At 36.0% G+C, this 19,295-nt stretch overlaps 1 protein-coding gene across 1 annotated transcript in view; it reads right to left on the bottom strand.

The window, feature by feature from the left end:
* The window catches only part of PCSK5 (proprotein convertase subtilisin/kexin type 5), a 171,280-nt gene that overhangs the window by 46,078 nt on the left and 105,907 nt on the right, over positions 1–19,295 (bottom strand). The window contains exons 8-9 of the mRNA XM_084225783.1: positions 13,206–13,418; positions 3,594–3,694 (exon numbers count right to left, since the gene is read on the bottom strand). Of these exons, the coding sequence (XP_084081909.1) occupies positions 3,594–3,694; positions 13,206–13,418 (314 nt within the window). The remainder of the gene's footprint in view (positions 1–3,593; positions 3,695–13,205; positions 13,419–19,295) is intronic.

Consider the following 19,295-nt stretch of genomic DNA (forward strand, 5'->3'; position numbering starts at 1 on the left):
TCCATATCATTCAAGTGAAGAGAATCATGGACAAAACCAGACTCTCTCCAAGGCTATAATGCTGAGTATACCACACAGGAAAAAGGTAGCGGACTAATACTTCCATTTCAGTTGCTGCTTCTTACTAATGAAACCAGTTTATACACCACATGGTGGAAAATATGCACTGGCTTACAGACAGGAACACACAGTTCAATTGTATAATGTATTCTTCTGTCAGCAACATAAGGGTTTTTATTTAAATTTGGCTTCTTCAAAGGAACATGGCACAATGGTCTCTGGAACAAATATAGGGCAATTGTCTCGCCTGATTCCGATTTCCTCAAATCCCAGATCCAACCTTTTTATCAATGAGAAAGGTATCTCTGCTACCAACAACAGATGGTACTATGCAATGAAAATAGTTTATTTTTATTAAGAAAATTGCTGTCTCTGTGCACTAAATTGATTATACATTTACAATTAGAAAAATTTGACATTATGTAATGACTAAGTGCAACACACAAGCAAGCATTTACTCATAGGATCTGATCAAGGTACTAGATACACTAGGAAACATCAACTGGGTACAACTGAAAAGCAATTAACTCCCTAAATACCATAAGAAAACTGCAGAACATGAAAATTAAGAGATGTCTGTGCAATAGTTGTTGCCTATTTACAACCATGCACTGCAGCCTCAGAGATTACAAACAAGCAGTCAGAAACTCAGTTACAATTCTTTGATTTCTGAGGAAAAACTTGCCACTTTGATACTCAAATACTAGATAAAAATAATAAAAATGTGTTCACATTGTGCATAACAACATCCTCAAACAATCTGTTACCAGGATTTCAGAAGCAGATCACTGTTGGAAGAAATGGCTAAGTGGAGGGCTCAAGTAGTAGGCAGGAAAGAGATCAGCTATTTGCCAATCCTTACATATGGGGCTTGTCAAAGAAAGAAAATGTGAACAAGACATAAGTCTTGCTTTTTCTTTGTTTGGTTGAACATACCTTTGTATGAGAGTTAAAGCAACCTCTTGGCCGTTCTAACTCACACCCAGGCCATACTAGTGCTCTGCTCAACTCATGATATCTCCCAGGAATGGAACTTGCCTACTGGGCAAAACTGACTTTCATAGACTCAAAACCTTTCCATAGTATAAACTGCTGTGTTTTCCAGCACAAAGTGGAATGAAACTATACACTATTACAAAGACAAGAAGCGTTCAGGACTAATTTTTAACAGCTTGCTGTACAAAGAATGTAGCTAACCTTGCAAAACCCTTTTCCAACTTGTCTTTTAAAAACATTTTCACATAAACACTACCATTAGGAGAGGTACTAATAAGGAAGCTAATGAAGAATTTACAAAAATGCAAACTCTGTTTGAAACAAGATAGTTCCAGCAAGCAGTTAACTAAGACACAATATCATGTGTCCATTATATCCCATTTTAAAAGTATTGTAGAAAATACTTCAATGGCTTCAAAACTTCCTAACATTTACTTAGGGTCACCTAAATTGAGAGGCATCACAGTTGAAAAATACAACCTGAAATTTCAAATCACATAAATAAGAAATCCAGAAACTGCATAAAATAAACAAAAGAGATTCCATACATGCAAACCCGAGACATTAAAACTGAATAGATTACAATATGATCTCCCTATAATACTAAAGGCTGTACTTCATAATCTATGTCACAAGACCAAAGATTTCTCCAAAGGGGTGAAGCAAATCAGTATGGAAAGCCATAGCATGAGAACTAGTTTTGTCCCTAGCTTCTTTTTTATTTAGTGGCTGTGGTTAGCAGCAGTGGCAGATTTTAAGTACACATAAGAGGGAAAGTGAATGAAATACAAATGAATAAAAACCATATTTATGGTATTATTAATATAATTCCTTTGGATCTACTCAAATACAAAGGCTAAGATCTAGAATCAGAACCTTCCATTTAATGAAATGGAACAGAACCTAAAAGGAGGCAAAGTCAGCATATTTTACTCTGAAACCCTTTTAGTACCATGGAATGGAACACTACAAATAGAAAAGATTTACTAGGATATTTAGTCACTGGCACATTTTTATCTCCATCACCACATATAAAGCTTTATCACAGTCTTGTCTTTATGTCTATTATAGTTACCATTAGTTTTGAAAAAAAATGCTAGTCCATATGCACTAATATGGATTTCCCACTGGTAGAGTCACCGAAGGTCACAGATTAAAAAGGGTAGGCTTCTCAATGTGTTTTAAGATGTCACAACCTGCTTTGTTGCAGGTCTTGTAAGATATAACTTTTCTGAAACTTTCAACGAAAACAAAATAGAAATAATCAATTACCAATTTCAGTTCATTAACTGAGAAAAACTTACAGCAAGTTGGAATGTACGCACAGAGTCTTAGCTGCATTTGCAGATTGTTTGAAATGAACTTAAGGATTTTAAAACTGGGATTAAGAGGAGAGTGAAAAGTTAAAAACCTCCCACAATAACACTATATTAACTTCTCTAAATACCTTTGTCTCTGATAACTGTGTTAAGAAAACACATTTACAATGCCACACATGCTGCATGACTTAAGATTATGTCAGGTCTTCAATTACAAATTCTTATGCTTATAACTCAATGGCAAAAAATATGCTGTGCCAAATACTGGGTCAAGCTGTCTTTAAAGAAAGCAACATGAAAGATGGAAACGTAATTCTAGTGTTACGAACTACGCACAATTTGAATCTACTACTGAGTGCAAATTTCTTACTTCTTCAAAGAAAATGGCTGACCCCACAGGAAACTAGTTTTCTTCAGAATTCAATAGAATCAATCTCCTAGAACTTAAAAAGTGTGAGTAGGATTTGGGGTGAAGCATTCCATCTTAGACCTGCAGGTATTATCCAACAGAGTACAAAGTAATGCAAAAGGTTCTAAAATTCAGATTTACCTGACTATCACCCACATTTCTGCTGCTCCATGAAGCACATTAGAGATACATATTAGGCATAAAGAACAAAATCATACAATTGAGAAAATGCTTTTAAGACAGGAAATTTTTTGAGCAAAGGTACAAGGACTATGGAGCTACACTATTAATAGTTTTTAGAGCTGATGAATTTGACACACATTAAAAAATAGACTTGTGTCAGGATGCAGAAATTGCGATTTTATTTTTCATACTACATTAACTTATATTCAGGTTAACCTAACACCTCCCAAAACCTCTTTCAGTGTTCAAGAACAGACATTGCTAAGAGGAGCCTGGTGAATGGAGGAGGTGACCTACAGTACCCTGCAGGGTAGAACAGAGCTAGGCAGCCTTCTGAGTGAACTGTAAGACATTGAGAGGATGCTATATATAATTTAATGGAAACCACCTGTGCTCAACATTGTTTCATGTTACTTCAACACTGAGTACTGCCAGCATCTCCACAGTGTCAGCTTTCCTTCATGTAAAGTAAGCATGAAGACCTTTCCTCCCCTTTGGAGTTTACTGTATATTGTGACAAGAAAGGTTCCAAAGCACAGTGTGAAGTCTGCATAAAGGTACTGGATGAACGAGAAATATCTTCCTGTATTATTAATTTTTGTTTCAGAATATATCTCAGATCTTACTTTGCTTCTAGTGCCAGGGCAATGATGCCTGCAGCCATAGGTGCAGAGGCTGAGGTTCCAGTATGGCTGTCTGTGCAACGCTGCCTTAGGTCTGTAGTAATCTGGAAGAAATTGAATGTGTGAAATTAGAACACAACTTCAGAAATCAGAGCATATTTCATTTACTTGAATGAGTCACATGTATGTGGAGGGTATTTTCTTCTTTAATTGCAAGGAAAGGAAGTTACATGATGTTAGATGTTCTGAACTTGAAGTGACTTGTGAATTTAGACAATATTCTCTATATTGCTCCATGGCATGATCAACAAAGACACTTTTAAACCAGAAAAACATGCAGAGGGGTTTGAAACTGCACAACTGCAATTCTGTCCTTCTGTTTGGATTTACAAAAGACTTTCCCTCCAAGAATCTCAAAGTGCTTTACAAAGAGGAAGGAACTAAATCCTGTATACAGCCTACTTATGCACATTTTAGAGACTACACGGAGATATGGAGGGTTTGATTGCATTGCCTGAAGGAAGTCACAGTGGAAGTATGTGACACAAGAGAATACAGTTTTGCTCATGGTAAGTACCCTGTTTAATCTTTCATTTACTCCTTATGCACTAAATCACATGAAATTAAGCAGTAATTCATTGGAAAATCCTGCTGTGATCACAAATTTGGCCCAGCCATCACCAGCCAATTAGTTGTTTTCAGTTTTAAATTGTTACGTCTTATGTGTAGATAATTACATGCTGCACATATATAATTTTTCATGTAATCTAAGTGGATGTACAAACTGTAATGTGTAATACCAACTAGACAAACAGCCTTCTACTTAGCGTTAGGATGTTTCTATCCAATAATGAATTTTAGACAGATGCTTTTTGTAAGAATGTAAAACATGCACAAAAATGTGTTTATTCTAAATCTTGCTTCTTCCAAGGCAATGTCAGTCTAAAGGGATTCTATTCTGTGCTTGTCTTCCTGAAGAAGCGGTTCTTTGCAGGAGCAATGCAGAAGAGGTAGGATGTCACTTCTACCTAGCAGAAGCTCTGGCAAAACCAATGCAGACTGGAGAACAGCTGTTTGAAGACAGCAGTCTACAGCAGGGAAACCTCCATGAAGGTCCATGACCTGTGATGTCAAAACTTATTCTGAGAATTTCAGTCACTGCAAGATATAAAATATCTGCAGAGGGGGCAGAGAAATTGCTTACATAACATTTTATCTAAGAACATGGAATTATTGTGTTCTAATTCATTACTGTACTTCGTTTCCAACACAGATTTGCACAAAGATGGGAGAAGGAGAGGATCAGATGACCAAAAAATCACAAAAAAAAAGAGCACAGGACATGTAAAAATGCCTGTCTAGCTTTGAAATCTCAAGATGCATGAAATGTGATCTAAAAAACCAGCTGCACCACATCTGGGTAGAACATAAACAAATGTGTGCAGGAAGGATGGGTTTCACACTTGATGTTAGCTATATTCAGTATATTACATGATTTGTATAAGGCTGATGAAAATTCTCACAGCATGTAAACATATGCAAGTTAACACAGAAGATTTCTAACAGAAAAGGAGCTAACAGCACCAAGAAAATGTTGAAAACAAGTAGGGAGCAAGTGAAACAATATGAAAGCTTCTAAAAATTGAAAAAGACATGAAAGCATTTATGATGTTGGATCCTTAAATGAATAAACTTACCAGGTGCTGGGTTTCTTGATTAATGAAGTCTAAACAGAGCTTTTTGCCCCCTATTACATAATATTCTTCATTTGTGCACACCTTGTTATATATATTCTTTTATCTGTCATTGGCTAGAAGTTTGAAACCCCATAAATAGAATGTTCATGTAATTTCCTTCTCCCTTGCCCTCTTACCTATGGACTGTCTATTCATTTAGATGATGAAAACTAACAGCGTTGGGAAAAACTTTAAGCACGGAAATTGTGTAAATGCTGTGACAAAGAGATGAAACTGCAGCAGGAACAGCCCTAACACTGCATTGCCTATATATGCAAATTCATTTTCCAGGGGGAATTAAGAATCTGTCTGAATACTGGACAGTGACATGCACACCGAGACATAAAAGATGCAGGTATCCCATTTGGAAAATACTGGTCAGTGCTGTGGCAAGGACCAGAAGGAAAGCCAGGAAAAAGAAAGAATGAAAAGGGATTAATACATGCTCATGCCTTTCATATCCTGGTACTTTATGCCCTGCATAAAAGTGATGCAGCAAAGAGCACAAAAAACAACAAATCATCCAGGAGCTCAGGCAGGAAAAAAGGTGCTGTCACAGCAGATTTTCCCTATGGGACAGCCTCTGTCAATATAGTGAAACTCACACTGAATTTCTCATCCTCTGGAAGTGTCCTTCCAGACAGATTTTACTGTCCTGTCGCTACAGATATCAAGCACAACAAGACCCGATGTCTCTTTAATTGGCAACACTGTCCTTGTTCTGAGTGGATACTGTGGTAGCAATTTGAACTCTTGTCTTGCTTTTAGCAGACACTTCAGCCAAAAATGTGTTGAGAAAGCTTTGTACATGTGAATGCCATTTGAGCTAATTCAAAGGAAAATCACTGACAGGAGCTGAGATGTTTAGGTGTAGATTACCTCCGAGATCTGAGGCATGTTTTTCAGCACTATGGATTCACTGTCAGAGAACTGTTGCATTTACCCCAGAAAGAACAGTACATGATCACCAAGAGGTGAGCAAATTTCAAGAAGAAAAATGATGCCCAAATTACTGAGCAACATAAAAACATCATCAATCACAATAAAAGGATGTGTTTGATAGCACCATGAAGCTGCCATTAGTGTATATTAGCAGTCATTCTGATTGTTAGGGTGGGGAGAAGGAGAAATTTTAAAATCTTTCATTGAGTATAAGACAGCTGTTGATCTGTGAAAATGTTGATTCAACTTCCCAAGAAAAGTCGATGCAGTATTTCTAGGGCCAAGAGTTACAACAACTTCTAAAAGAGTTGAATCAAATAGGTTTAATTGAAGACAATGACAATGTTTTTGGTATTTGCCTAGTTTAATCAACATGAATTTAGCCACAGCCACCTTGATGAAAGGCTATAAAAATCATTGCAATGCACTGTAATACCTCCCACAGGCATTGGTGCAAATTTTTCAGAAAGACCAGGCATTTATTAAAGGAAAAAATCTAGACACACTGTAACAGTTTCATAGAAGCAACTTGCTTTCTGAAGGAGATGCCAATTTTCTACAGTAATTATTAAGGCTGAATCATCAATCTTTCCATAGTTTTACCAACTCGGAAATGAATGAATAAAGTTAAAAATGGGATTTCTCTTAGCAGAGAACAAGCTCACATACCCTCTCTCAAGCCTCTGCATTTCTTTGTGTTTCATATTTCATGACATGAGTTTTCTGAAGTGATTGAATAATTTTTTACCTTCTGCTACAGTTCTTCAAGACACATTGACTACTGTGAATGTGTCCCAAGAAGTGAAGAGATTTTAACAAAAATCTATTCTACATTCTACACAGCCTATGCATCTGTGTGTACCCAGAAGAGAAGATGCCACATTGTGTCCTGTGATTATCTGGTGCATATCTTGATAACCTGAGTGAGTTTCTGAAGGAGAGCAGGCTTTTGTGTTTTAAGAACTGGCAGGAGACAGGATGGGCTTTCTTCTGTTGTTTCAGTTTTAAGTTCTGCTTAGAGTAGTTTATCAGCAAGAAGAGAAAGAAAATTAGCTGATGAATTGCTATTTATCAGAAGACAACAAAACAGGTTGAAGATATAGTACATACATTATTTGCAGGAGATAAGTAATTTAGTAAGCTATAAATCATATCTATGAGGAACTTTCTGATATCAAAATCTTAGTGTGTTACAAAATCCTTTGAAAAACAAATTCAAAGGAAATGCATTTGTGCAATATGTTTGATAAGAACCATATAGATAACTGTATTATGTGGTGCTTCACCTGTCCTAGCCACATGATCTGGCAGGGGAAAGCTGTCTTTAAGCACCATCCTATGGCATTCAAAGCAGCAATGAAGAGAATATTACAAAAAAATACCTTGACAACTGCATATTAGCCAATACTTCTGCACTCACTGAGTATGAGAGGTAACATCTATAAAGAACTATAATTGTATAGTCTTTACCTACTGTCCATTTGTCTCTGTCCCACAGTGAGAGTTTCTATGCCTGTAGCTATGCCAGCACTTTGCAGCTGCACTTGAAAACACCTAAAAGTAATTCTAGTCCTTTTCCAGAAGAGTCTATGTAAAAGGCATACATATATCGGCATCTTTGGAACATTTGCATGCTTTGAACATTTTAATATGTGCAGAGGGTAGCAACTTGGCTCATAAGAGGCTAATTATCACTGCAATAAAACTCAGTACAGTATAAAGTCAAGTGCACTTGGTGTACTTTCCTGAGCAGCAAGGAACTCTTCCAAGAAGGTGTGTCTACCTGTAACTGTTAGCTTAAAATAATTTAAGCTGTCATTGTATATGACAAAAAAAACTCTCCAAGACTAGAAAAACTTCTAAAATTATGTTACATCCTATATTTTTAACAAGCAATTATAAAAAGTGGGTAGCAATGAAAAGAGAAAAAAAGTGTTTCGTGTAGTTATAAAAGGGTTTGTGATTCTATTACTCCACACTGAAATTAAATAATTTTTATAACAATTTTTAGCCTACAAAGTGAGTTTCTAATACTTGGTTACTGTTTGTTCATTCACATTATAATACATTCTGCACTTACCCGACAGAAAAACAGAGAAGAAAAGAAAAAAGAAAGATATTCAACTAAGGAATTACAAGGAAAAACAGGAACTGTGAAACATGACATTATACAACTGTAACCCATTCATTATTCCTAAGTCTTGGGTAGGTATTTCTGCACCACAGCACTGTAGAATCTCACATGACACTGAAATCTGTGCTGTGTTACATGAAAGAAAAAAAAAAAGAAAAAAAAAGAAAAAAAAAGAAAAGAAAAAAAGAGAAGAAGTCAGTTCATTTGATGTTGCTTGTAAATCCTATGCCAGGTTACTTCTTCCTGTTTTACTGCTGTGGTGTTTTGAATGTAGGAGTCTCACTCCAACAAACAAAATCATCTTATGATCTGATCAAGTATTGTTACTCTTCAAATTTTGGCATAGAGTTGAACCCTGCATTATTTGTCAACTGCATATAAATTTATATGCATAACAGAATTTGGATAATTTAAATATGATAATAATCTTTCTACTCACCCTGTATTATTTTTCCCTTTAAAATTGAGGCAAGCTCTCAGTTTCTTGTGGAAAGACATGAAGACAACCTCTGACTCAAAAGGAGCATCAGTTTAAACAAAAGTGTGAGATACGACACAGTGAAAAGGATGCATGGTACAACATATATAGCTTCTAGACTCTTCTAGCACTTAAAAGCAGTTTAAAAAGCTTAGTATTTGAAGTATTCAGTTCTGACTTGAGTTCACTTTTTGTTTCAAACAAAACTTCCTTTCAAGGTAAATGATACTTGATAGAACTTTAGGAGGAATGAATTTTGGAGATGAGAATAGCAACACAACCATTAATGCTCTTAAAACAGACTATATGCAAGAGATTACACAGGTAATAGTAATACTCCTGTCTCCATGTCAGGGTATGTATGCTGAAAGGACTTCTCAACAATCAGTTTGAAAAGGTGGCATCACAATTTCAAGGAATTTCTCACTAGGTTGTAGCATAACAGAATCACATACTTATCCCTTATGTGGACAGCTGGTTTACACACAACACAAACAGAAGCTATTTATCTCTACTATGCTGTATCACTTCACCGTTGAAAGTATCTGGAGAGCAAACAGCCTTGCATGGCTTTAAATACCAAGTGCCACTAGTAAAACATGGAAGAGTTGTGTGTTTCAAAAGTCAATTGATAATACAGTGCAGGAAAAAATATTGGTAGGAATTTTTACAGTCTGATTGTCAAGTATTTGGGATCAGTGACTCTTGCAACTGCAACTGCAATGTTGCTTTGCACAAGAGTAGTCAAGGATAAATTACATTCTGGTAAACAAATGGTCAACAGACTTGGGTTACTTCTTATGGCTACTCAGACTTTTGCCATTTACTGTGCAAAATGATGCCCACTGTAGCACTAAACTAAAAGTGGCATATGGAACTGAATTGCAGATCTGAACAGTAAAAACAATTCATCTGACTAGTAAAAACAAACAGTGCTTAGAGAATTAATGGAATTCAATTAAAAATTATTTTTACTTATCTCTGATATTCAATGTGAAATCTCCAAGGGAGAACTCCAAGTAGGAATATTTTTAGAGACATATTTTTAATTCTTTTCAATAACATTTATGTAAATGATCTTCCTTAATTTTCTAATTATGGGATAATTTGTGTACATTCTATATATATAATTATTATCTCCTTTGTAAGGTATACTTCTCAAAAATCTTACAATAAGAGATTACCCAGCCTGTATTAGCACACTGTAAAGTTCCAGAAGTGGTGGATACTATACTTCAGCAAACTAAAAAGTTACATGCTTTTGTTTCATGAGAAGTCTTTAACAACAAAGGTGAGATCACCTCTGGGTGTTTTTGATCCTAGTGCAAGACATAAGGGAGTGAAATGTCGGAAATTAGCAATGTTCTCTTACTGAAATAGTAATGCTGTAAAAGCAGAAAGTGTGCGTTAATTGAAAAGAATGGATGACAATCATCAAGAAAATTACATCTATTAAGAAATCAGAGGAATGAACAAAGCTTAAATTAGCAATGTAGGAAAGTACAATAAGGACTGAGAAAAACATGAGCAAGGATAGAAAGAAACAGCAATTAATTACTTTTGAGGATAAAAGATGCAGAGAGGCAATGAGGGAAGACAAGATTAAATGGTGAACCCTAAAAAATAATGCATGTTTTATTTTCAAATACATCAGAAGCAAAATAATCCCCAAAACAATACTGTTTTAATTGTCCAGAGATAATAGTTTATAGTAAACAGCTATTTCATGGAATGTTTCTTTTTGGAAAATAAAGTCTAAATTAAATTTTCAGATCATAGAAAGATAATAAATCATCTTACTATTTATCTCTATTTTAAATAACAAGTTAATATTATTAAGTATAATATAATAAATTATATTATCAGAAAGATTAGAAGTCCCAAAGACTCCTACAAGAGCTGGAAAGGGAACTACTGTGTTGTTTCTAGCAAATGTCTGAACACTGCACAAATTCCAGAAGACTTACAGAAACCTGCATAGTGTCATTATTTTTAAAAGGGTAAGGAGTATTGTCCTACTAATGTCATCTATTTGCCACCTTTTTATCTAGTGAAAAACAGCTGATACAGGATTTAAACTAATTACTAATAGATTAATTAGCTAGTAGTATACTCAATGGTGGATAACATAAGTTGTTGGAAAAGAAATTTGTCAAAGTACTGTAGTATTTTTTCTGGCCATCACTTTGGCTGAAAGTAATGTACTCAGGATTTTACAAGACACATCATGTAATACTGCATGGTTTTGGTTTTTTTTTTAATTAAATTTAAGAGATTTTAAATGTACATGATGCATAATACATTGATTTAAACTGGGATAATTATATGGTCCAAAAAAATAAGCATGTATAAAAAATTAGAAGCAGAGAAATTATATATACCCTTATAACATATAGAAGAAATGATTGCTGCTTATAATCAGGTCTTCTGCAATTTGGTTCTTGGCCATAGTATGACCTAAAGCTTTTACCAAAGACATGGAAGAAAACAGCAGCACTTTCAGATGAGTATTTGAGAAACTTGGAAAATGACAAAGTGCTGATGAGGGCTGGTCTGAAGGTGAGTTGTTAACAGTGGAATAAGGAGACCCTAACTACCCTTACATATTTCCTTGAACCACCAACTTTGAAAAAGAGAAGCAGCAGCTCTGAAAGTGGGCTGGGTATCACACAGTGATAGACACATTACATGATAATGAAGCTAACAAGTCTCAGTCAGGGTCAATATGTAAATAGAAGAAAACTGACCCAGCATCCACAGACACCCATTTTCCTGTGCATTTGTCATTGAATACTGCTGCTACCTGACTGATGTGTCTAGTTTGGATTCTAGAAGCTTGTAACACAAAAAAGGGTTTATAAGAAAACATGACTTAGAATGACACAAGAAGCTTACCTTCAGTTATCAAAAGGGATTAACTGTCTGGACTACATTGGCAGAGAGAAGACACAGAGAGAAGACAGACAGCTGGAGTGGTCTTCATACTAGCAATATGTGACACCAAATGCTTAGAAATCAAAGCTAAAGGGGCCCAGAGAGCAAACAAGAGGAATTTTTTAATGGCAATGAATAATTGAAAGCACTTACACTAAATTTAAGTGAATTTTTTGTCACAGCAAACTTTGAAAGCAATATTGATTGTACTTATGAAAACTGTTGTTGACTTGACAGCAACTGCTGGATTCAAAGGACTCGGGGAAGTCCTACAGACTTGGCTAAGTAAGAGGTCAGGCTGGAGGACCACAATCATATCTCCTCAGCTTGTTAGTCTCACTTAAACATGAAGAAGTTAGTGAATATTTTTTAAAGGACAATGAAGGGAATTTAATCACAGAAGTGAGGACTCCTAGTAGATACAGTCATTTTAAAATTTATTATTATTTATCAGGGATAACAAAAACATGTCAGGAAGAGAAAGAGAAGACTTCAGTGAAGAGCAGCAAGTAAATAACAGAAAAATCATTGGAATGAAGAAAGATCTCAGAACAAGTTTAAAACAGAAATTAGACCATCTGAAAATAACGAAGAATCCAAGAAGGGATGGCCAGCATCCCAGAATCCTGAAAGACAAGGCAGACAGTATTAAAAAAACCCATAGAGGCAAATATTTGTAACTCTTTATTGACACCAAGAGAAGAATCTGCTAAGGACCAGAAAGAAAGGTTAGATGAGCCCTTAAGAAAACATAAGGAAGAAAAAAACCCCTCCAAATCCTTCAATTTTCTGATCCAGAAGTAATACATTTCTGTAAGTTAAACACTAGAATAAATAAGCAGGGAAGAGGACTATATTAGCAAACCTCATCAATCTGAAAACAAAGGTTTAAAAGGTTAAAATGAGTAGAATGTTGAATACTGGAAAATATCCTGAATGCATTCATTTTGCAAAGACACATAGGATATACAAATACTAACGATATCAACAGATTATCCAACAGAATTAAAACTATTTGTAATTTTCCAGCAAAGATGAGAACATTAGGGAAAATAAATGCTGGCTGCTTAGGAATGAGAAGAGGAACAATACAGAAAAGATGGGCACAGAGCCAAATTTTCCTTACAATATATTTCCAGAATAAAAATCGATATGAGTAATAAGTGACAGTCACTGCACGTAAAAGGGGAATGATGCTGGGTCAAAACAAATCTGAGAAAATAGGTATCTAGGTAAACTGCTAATATGTGTGTAAAATGTAAAAACTATTGATAATGGATTTAAAACAGAGGGAAGATACTGGTGTAAATGATTTCCCTTTCTTTCCATCCCCCAAAGGCGCTGTGCAAAATACGAAGACATACACATGAAAAAACAAATAAAACCCATACTATTTTCCTGTCATAGGATTCTCCACTGCTGTATGTTGTAGCTAGTGTGGATGCACATTCTTCCAGATACCACGGCTTTTTTCCACTTTCAGCTGTGCTGCTTATGGAGATAGTGTAGATGCTATTGGTGTAGCCATCACAGGAGCAGTGGTCTCGACTTCTTCCACCATTTCCAGATGCCCAAACAAAGACTGAACCTAAGCCTCTTCGTCCCTGTTTGGAAATGGTACAAAAGATTTGATTAATAATTCTTCTTTTCTCTCTCAACTGCTTAATAGCCAGGTCTTTTTCCCCAAAAAAACATTTAATGAAAAGACAAAAATAAAAAAACCAACTACCCTGAGAAGAATTTGAAAAGAGAACAGGATTTAGCAGATTTCACAATCAGACATTAGAAAAACGGAGAAAATGAGTGGTATGAGCACAGAAACAACTTTTATACTGTGTTTGTTGGTCTGCATCTATATTATCCAGATGTACCAAGAAAGTCATGCTGAAAACTCCGATGAAGTAGTAAAATATCATACGGAGTGAGCTTTCTGGGTTGCAAGCACACATTGTTGGCTTATGTCAGCCTCTCATTCACCAGCACCCACAAGTCCTTCTTCAGTCCTTAGCAAGACTGCTTTTGATCTGTTCATCCCCCAGATTGTGTTGATGCTGAGGGTTGCTCTGATGCAGGTTCACCACCTTGTACTTAGTCCTATTAAATCTCGTAAGACTTCCACTGGCCCATTTCTTGAGCTTGTCCAGGTACCTCTGGATAGCATTCCATCTTTCAAGAGTGTCAACTGCACCCCTCAGTTTGGTGTCATCTGCAAATTTGTTGAGAATGCACTTGATTCCTTCATCCATGTCATTAATGAAGACAGTAAAAAACACCGGCTAATAATACCAACGTCCTTGGTGAGGTTGTGCTGGCTATCCCAAACCATGTCCCTGACCTCCATGTGCCTTAGCAGAGCTTCTAGGAGAATTTGTTTCATGATCTTCCCAGGCAGAGAGGTGAGGCTGACCAGTTGGTGGTTGCCGGCTCTCCTTTTTACCATTTTTCAGGATGGGTACAATGTTTCCCTTTTCCAGTCACTTGGGCCTTCACCAGACTGCCATGAGACTTCTCAATTATCATGGAGATAATTTTGAGTTTAATAAAAGTATACTACCTGGAAAGACTTTTCAGCAAAGTAAGTTAAATAGCAAATTCTTCTGACTAGTGTCTTCATGAAGATACATCTCTAAAATTCAAATTTTTATTTAGAAACATTTCAAGCAGAGAGAAAACACCAAGGTACCAAGTTTAATGTACTATGAAATCCACATTCGCCAGACACACTCTGTCTGAATATTACATTTTTTTTCACTTCCTTTTAGTTAATCTTAGCTAATGAACCAACAAAAATATGCAAAATAGCAAAATTTTCAGAGTAGTGGGGCTTTTTGTTTGTTTGGTTTGGTTTTTTGGTTTGTTTGGTTTTTATTTTTGTTTGTTTGTTTTTAAGACAACCTTTATGAAGTTTTACAGCTCTCTTCTCCACTTTTCTTCTTCACACACAGGTTTTGAAAGCAGTATTATGGCTAAACCCCACACGAAATTTGGTATAACCACCAATACAACCAAGACACAAGAAATGAGAATTCAGGGAAATCAAGCCATAGCTTCCACTTAAAAAAGAAAAAAAAAAAAAAAGAAAAAAAACTGTAAAAGAACTTCTCAAGAAGATGCATAAAGAAAAATGTCCTACTAATAGCAGTCTATTTGTAATTTTTTTGCTGTTACCATCATATAGTTCTGCATGCAATCAGCAGTATAAGATGATTTGTCCCATGCAATAAAAACCTTTTCACTGCAGGGTATCACTGTATTATTAGTCTGTTTGCACACAGAATGTTTATTCTCTGTGCAATCTATTCTCTGTGTCATCTATTTCATTAGACATGTACTTATGCTGCTGGGCTAATAATGAGCAAGCTGCAGAAAAAGGTATTGAATCATTTTTGGCCACAAAATGGTGAAAACATGCCAATGGATTTTAGAAATTCTGTATTAATAATCTAAACATGACAAACATCAATTTAGATTTTTAAAAGTAAGGGCAGGACTTTAAAACTAATAGCCATTTGCACCTGGATTTACGTTTTCATGCTAAGGCTTTTATTGGTAAACAGATTATGGCTAATATTTCTCTAAAACTAATGACTACTGCAAATATGTAAAGGATCAATGTCTCTGTTATTGCAATAAAAAGTAAATACCAGATGCACTGACCAATGGAAAAGAGTATTTTCTATATACAAAGTGAGAATTGCCATTCCTCTAATGCATTGCAATAGTGCATATACATGTGCCCAGCGGTTCACTGAAAACAACAGCACTACCTTCAGATCAGAAAACATGTTAGACAACTTGTTTCTAGAAGATATTTGGCAAAGAAAATGGCAGTCTTAAAAACAATAAAAAACGCAACCCTCCAAACTAATTTCAACACTTGTGTTCAGGAGAAGTCTGGCTCTGGTGCTGTGTAATAAGGATGGTTGCGAGGCTACAGAAGTAGTGGTAGGTGGGCAGCTGGACTGGCTGATCTTGAAGGCCTCGTCTAACCTTGATGATTCCATAATCCTATGATCCTATGAACTTGACTAAAATTAAATTAATTTGTCAAGTAAATAAATTCTGATTTACCATTTGGTTTCCAAACACTCTGCTTTAATTCAACAGTCCCAATAATGTTTAGGAAAATTCAAACTTGTTAGTAACTATGCCCACCAAGTAAGTAGAGCAAGAGTGTCAGCTGTTTTACTGTATGTGAATGTTATTCCCAGCTGGTATCATCTAAATAAACAGTTAAATAATAGTTGGACTGTGTTACAAAATTAAGATAAACACATGCAAGGCACTATGTAGCTTTTATTGTTTATCTAAATCTATCATTTGTCATCTGCCAAGTGCCCAAGGGTATTAGACAAAAAGTCAAGCCATGGGATGCCAAGAAGCCATGTGTCATTTAATAGCCAAAAGCAAAGGTTCATGTACAAATCATAGAGACAGACCTTGAGCAAAACTAAGAGTTGGTAACTCTTCCATTGAAGACGCATAGACCAGTGTTGAATGGATGCCCAGCAAAGTAGGCTCAACACTTGCCTCATGATTTTAAAATTTCATTCCCTCCCCTCTGGGCACAAAGTTGTTTCTGCTCTTCCATTTGCAATGACAGCTAGGGATTGCCTCCTATAAACTCTGCATGGTGTCCATAATTCCACACTTATGCTTGTCAGTGCACCAAATCAGACCGCTATGAAAGGTTCTCCTTTTTTCTAGTCTACTTTCTTAAATTGCATAAAATGTCATATCATTTAAAAGAAAGAAATCAACTGTCCCATTATGCAAAACAAAGCTGTTTCACTGATGCCTGTGACTTGCTATCGACCCAGCCACAGTCCAATTTTCTAGTACATTTTCTAGACAAAGCCAGTGTGCTCAACACACAGCTTAAATGAAATTGACTCAGGTTTTTATCAAAGAGGCCCCAAGGCAGAAATTGCATTTGTAAAAGCACAAAAGAAGAATCTTGGGGCATTCTGTCTTTTTTTGTCTTTTTTTTTTTCTCCTGCTAATGCCTCCTTTTCCTTGGTCAGCAAATTGCAAGCAGGTAAATGATACAAAAGCCCCTTTTTGTTTTTTCCAGTTCACCAGCATGGACAGGTTAAGTCTGCCAAGAATCAGAGCCAGTATGAACATGCTCATAATGACATCTGCAGAATTTCCTTATACTATTAGAGAAAAATCCCCTGCTCCAAGTGTGTGTGTTTGTGTATGCACCACATCTTTATGAGTGGATGAACTAGCAGTACTGGCAGGGACCTTTTTAAGGTAGAGGTTTTCACACACTCAAATAAAGACAACCAGCAGTCCCACACACTTTTAAGATGCTAACAGCACTCTTTAAAAATAATAAAAACAGTTTCCATCTAGAAGATGCAGTAAGAGCCAGTCGAGTATTCACACTACTTTATAAATTTTAGACTTTACATTCATTCACTACTTTACAAGTCAAGTTGCCTTAATCCAGTCTATGAATCCTGATTATTTACAGCCCATGAATCAAGTGCCCCAATAACCCTCTCTGCCTGTGGAGTGAGTCACTGTCATGATAGGTGTGATCAGATTTACAATGGAGCAAGGAAGAAAATGTGAAGGAGCAGGAAAAGCAGAGGATAGAACAGCTGAACTGGAGTAATTAAGAGCTACAGAAGTGGCAGCCAGGGAGAAATAATTTGGCACCAATATGCTGGAAATTGCACACTGATGAGCAGAAAACAAACCATGAAAATATAAAATGGAGAGAGAAGGAGGGACACTCTATCCAGACCTAGAGCCTAAACATCTAATTTCCTCTATTCTCCTCAATACTGTTCTAAAATTACTTTATGTTTCCAAGAACAAAAAACTTCTGCCAGAAAGTGAAATTGATCCTGAAGTGGAATCTGGAAAAAGTAGCCCATGGTATGACCTCTTCCTTAATAACTAATTCCTAAAGAGGAAATGTTCAGAACTGAATGAGCAGAACAGAGGCCAGTATTCTGGAAACCTAAAAAACCTACTATGCAGGCATGGCTTTTAGCTGCAGCATAGTACAATCACTGTAGTGCCAGGCACCAAGGATCACAGCATCCTGAGAAATGCACCTGTGAGATACATCCCTTTCTTCCAGTTTCTGCCGATTTCTGCACTCTCTAGGATCTGGACAGTGCTGCCCTGTGCAGAGACACAGCACTGCCAAACTGCTCATTGTCAGCATTTTGCTTTTGACCAGCAGCAGCCCTTAGCTCCTGCTGAGTTTCTACCAGTCCATTTAACCTCTTATCTGGGAATGAAAAATAGTCTGGCATAACATTCTTAAAAGACTCTTTTGTAGACTGCACAGCACTGAATTTGAAAGTAGGCATCTCTCCAAAAACAGATAATGGTAAGCTGAGAGTTTAAGTCAACAATTCTAAATTGCTACCACAAGACAGACAAACAGATTTATTTTTTTTTAAACAGTCTTCTTAGATATGAAAGCAAAAAATTCACAAACAAAAGGAAACATTTCTCAGGCCATTAATTCTGTTGAGGTATCCACACTTTCAGAAAAATAATGTTTGCGCCTCAATTTATTTAAAATGCACACCCACGGTATCTATGAGGAAATGAGTAATGAGCCAAACAGGTATGCGTAAATAAAGATGCATGTTTGGGGGAATGAACAAAAAGAGACACCTGTGTTTTTATATTAGAAGTTATGTTTTTGCTCTTAGTAGTAGTAAAGAAAAGAAAATTTAGTAGTAGTAGTAGTAGTAGTAAAAAAAAGTAGTAGAAGTAAAGAAAATCTTTCCTGTTGCTGGAACACAGCAATATATACACACACATAACATATATGCAATGCAAAAATATATCACTACTTACATAAAACAATAATTACTTTAAATTGTTGGAAAGGGAACTGGTTGTTAAGAAAGGTTACTGGCTACTTCTGAACTAGCTCCTTTATTAAGAAAACAAAGACAAAACAATTAACCATGCTAAAAAAAGGAAAAAATGTATTATCTCTTAGGATATGATAAGTTTGAAACATTGAAGCTATAAAGCATTCTAATGTGCATATAACAAAATCCTGTATTGAATAACCACTAGCAGGTATGTACTTAGACACTAATTATCAGGACATATCAGTGGAACAATTCAGTATGTAGGCTTCATGTGGTGTATTTTTTACTTTACTTTTCATGAGAAAAGCAGTTTAAACAGCTCCGAGATATTCCCCACAGAGCTATAATTAGTGCCTGAAGTGCAATGAAAAGAACTGTTGGCTGAAACCTGAAATATGAACATGTGGAATATTGGAATGAATTTCTCATTTACCTAAACAAAACAGAGCCAGCTCAAGGACTGCAAGTTCTAGTTGAGGCTCTCTCTCTACAGTATCACTACTATTGTTACCAGGATAAAACGAGTTGTATATGGCAAACACAATGTGATAACACAAGAGCTTGCTTTGCCAAAATTTCTGTTGTACGAAGAGTCTCTAGTTAATCAGAGGTGAAATTGTCCCT

This window comes from Fringilla coelebs, assembly GCF_963513975.1.
Source record: "Fringilla coelebs genome assembly, chromosome: Z".
NCBI lineage: Eukaryota > Metazoa > Chordata > Aves > Passeriformes > Fringillidae > Fringilla > Fringilla coelebs.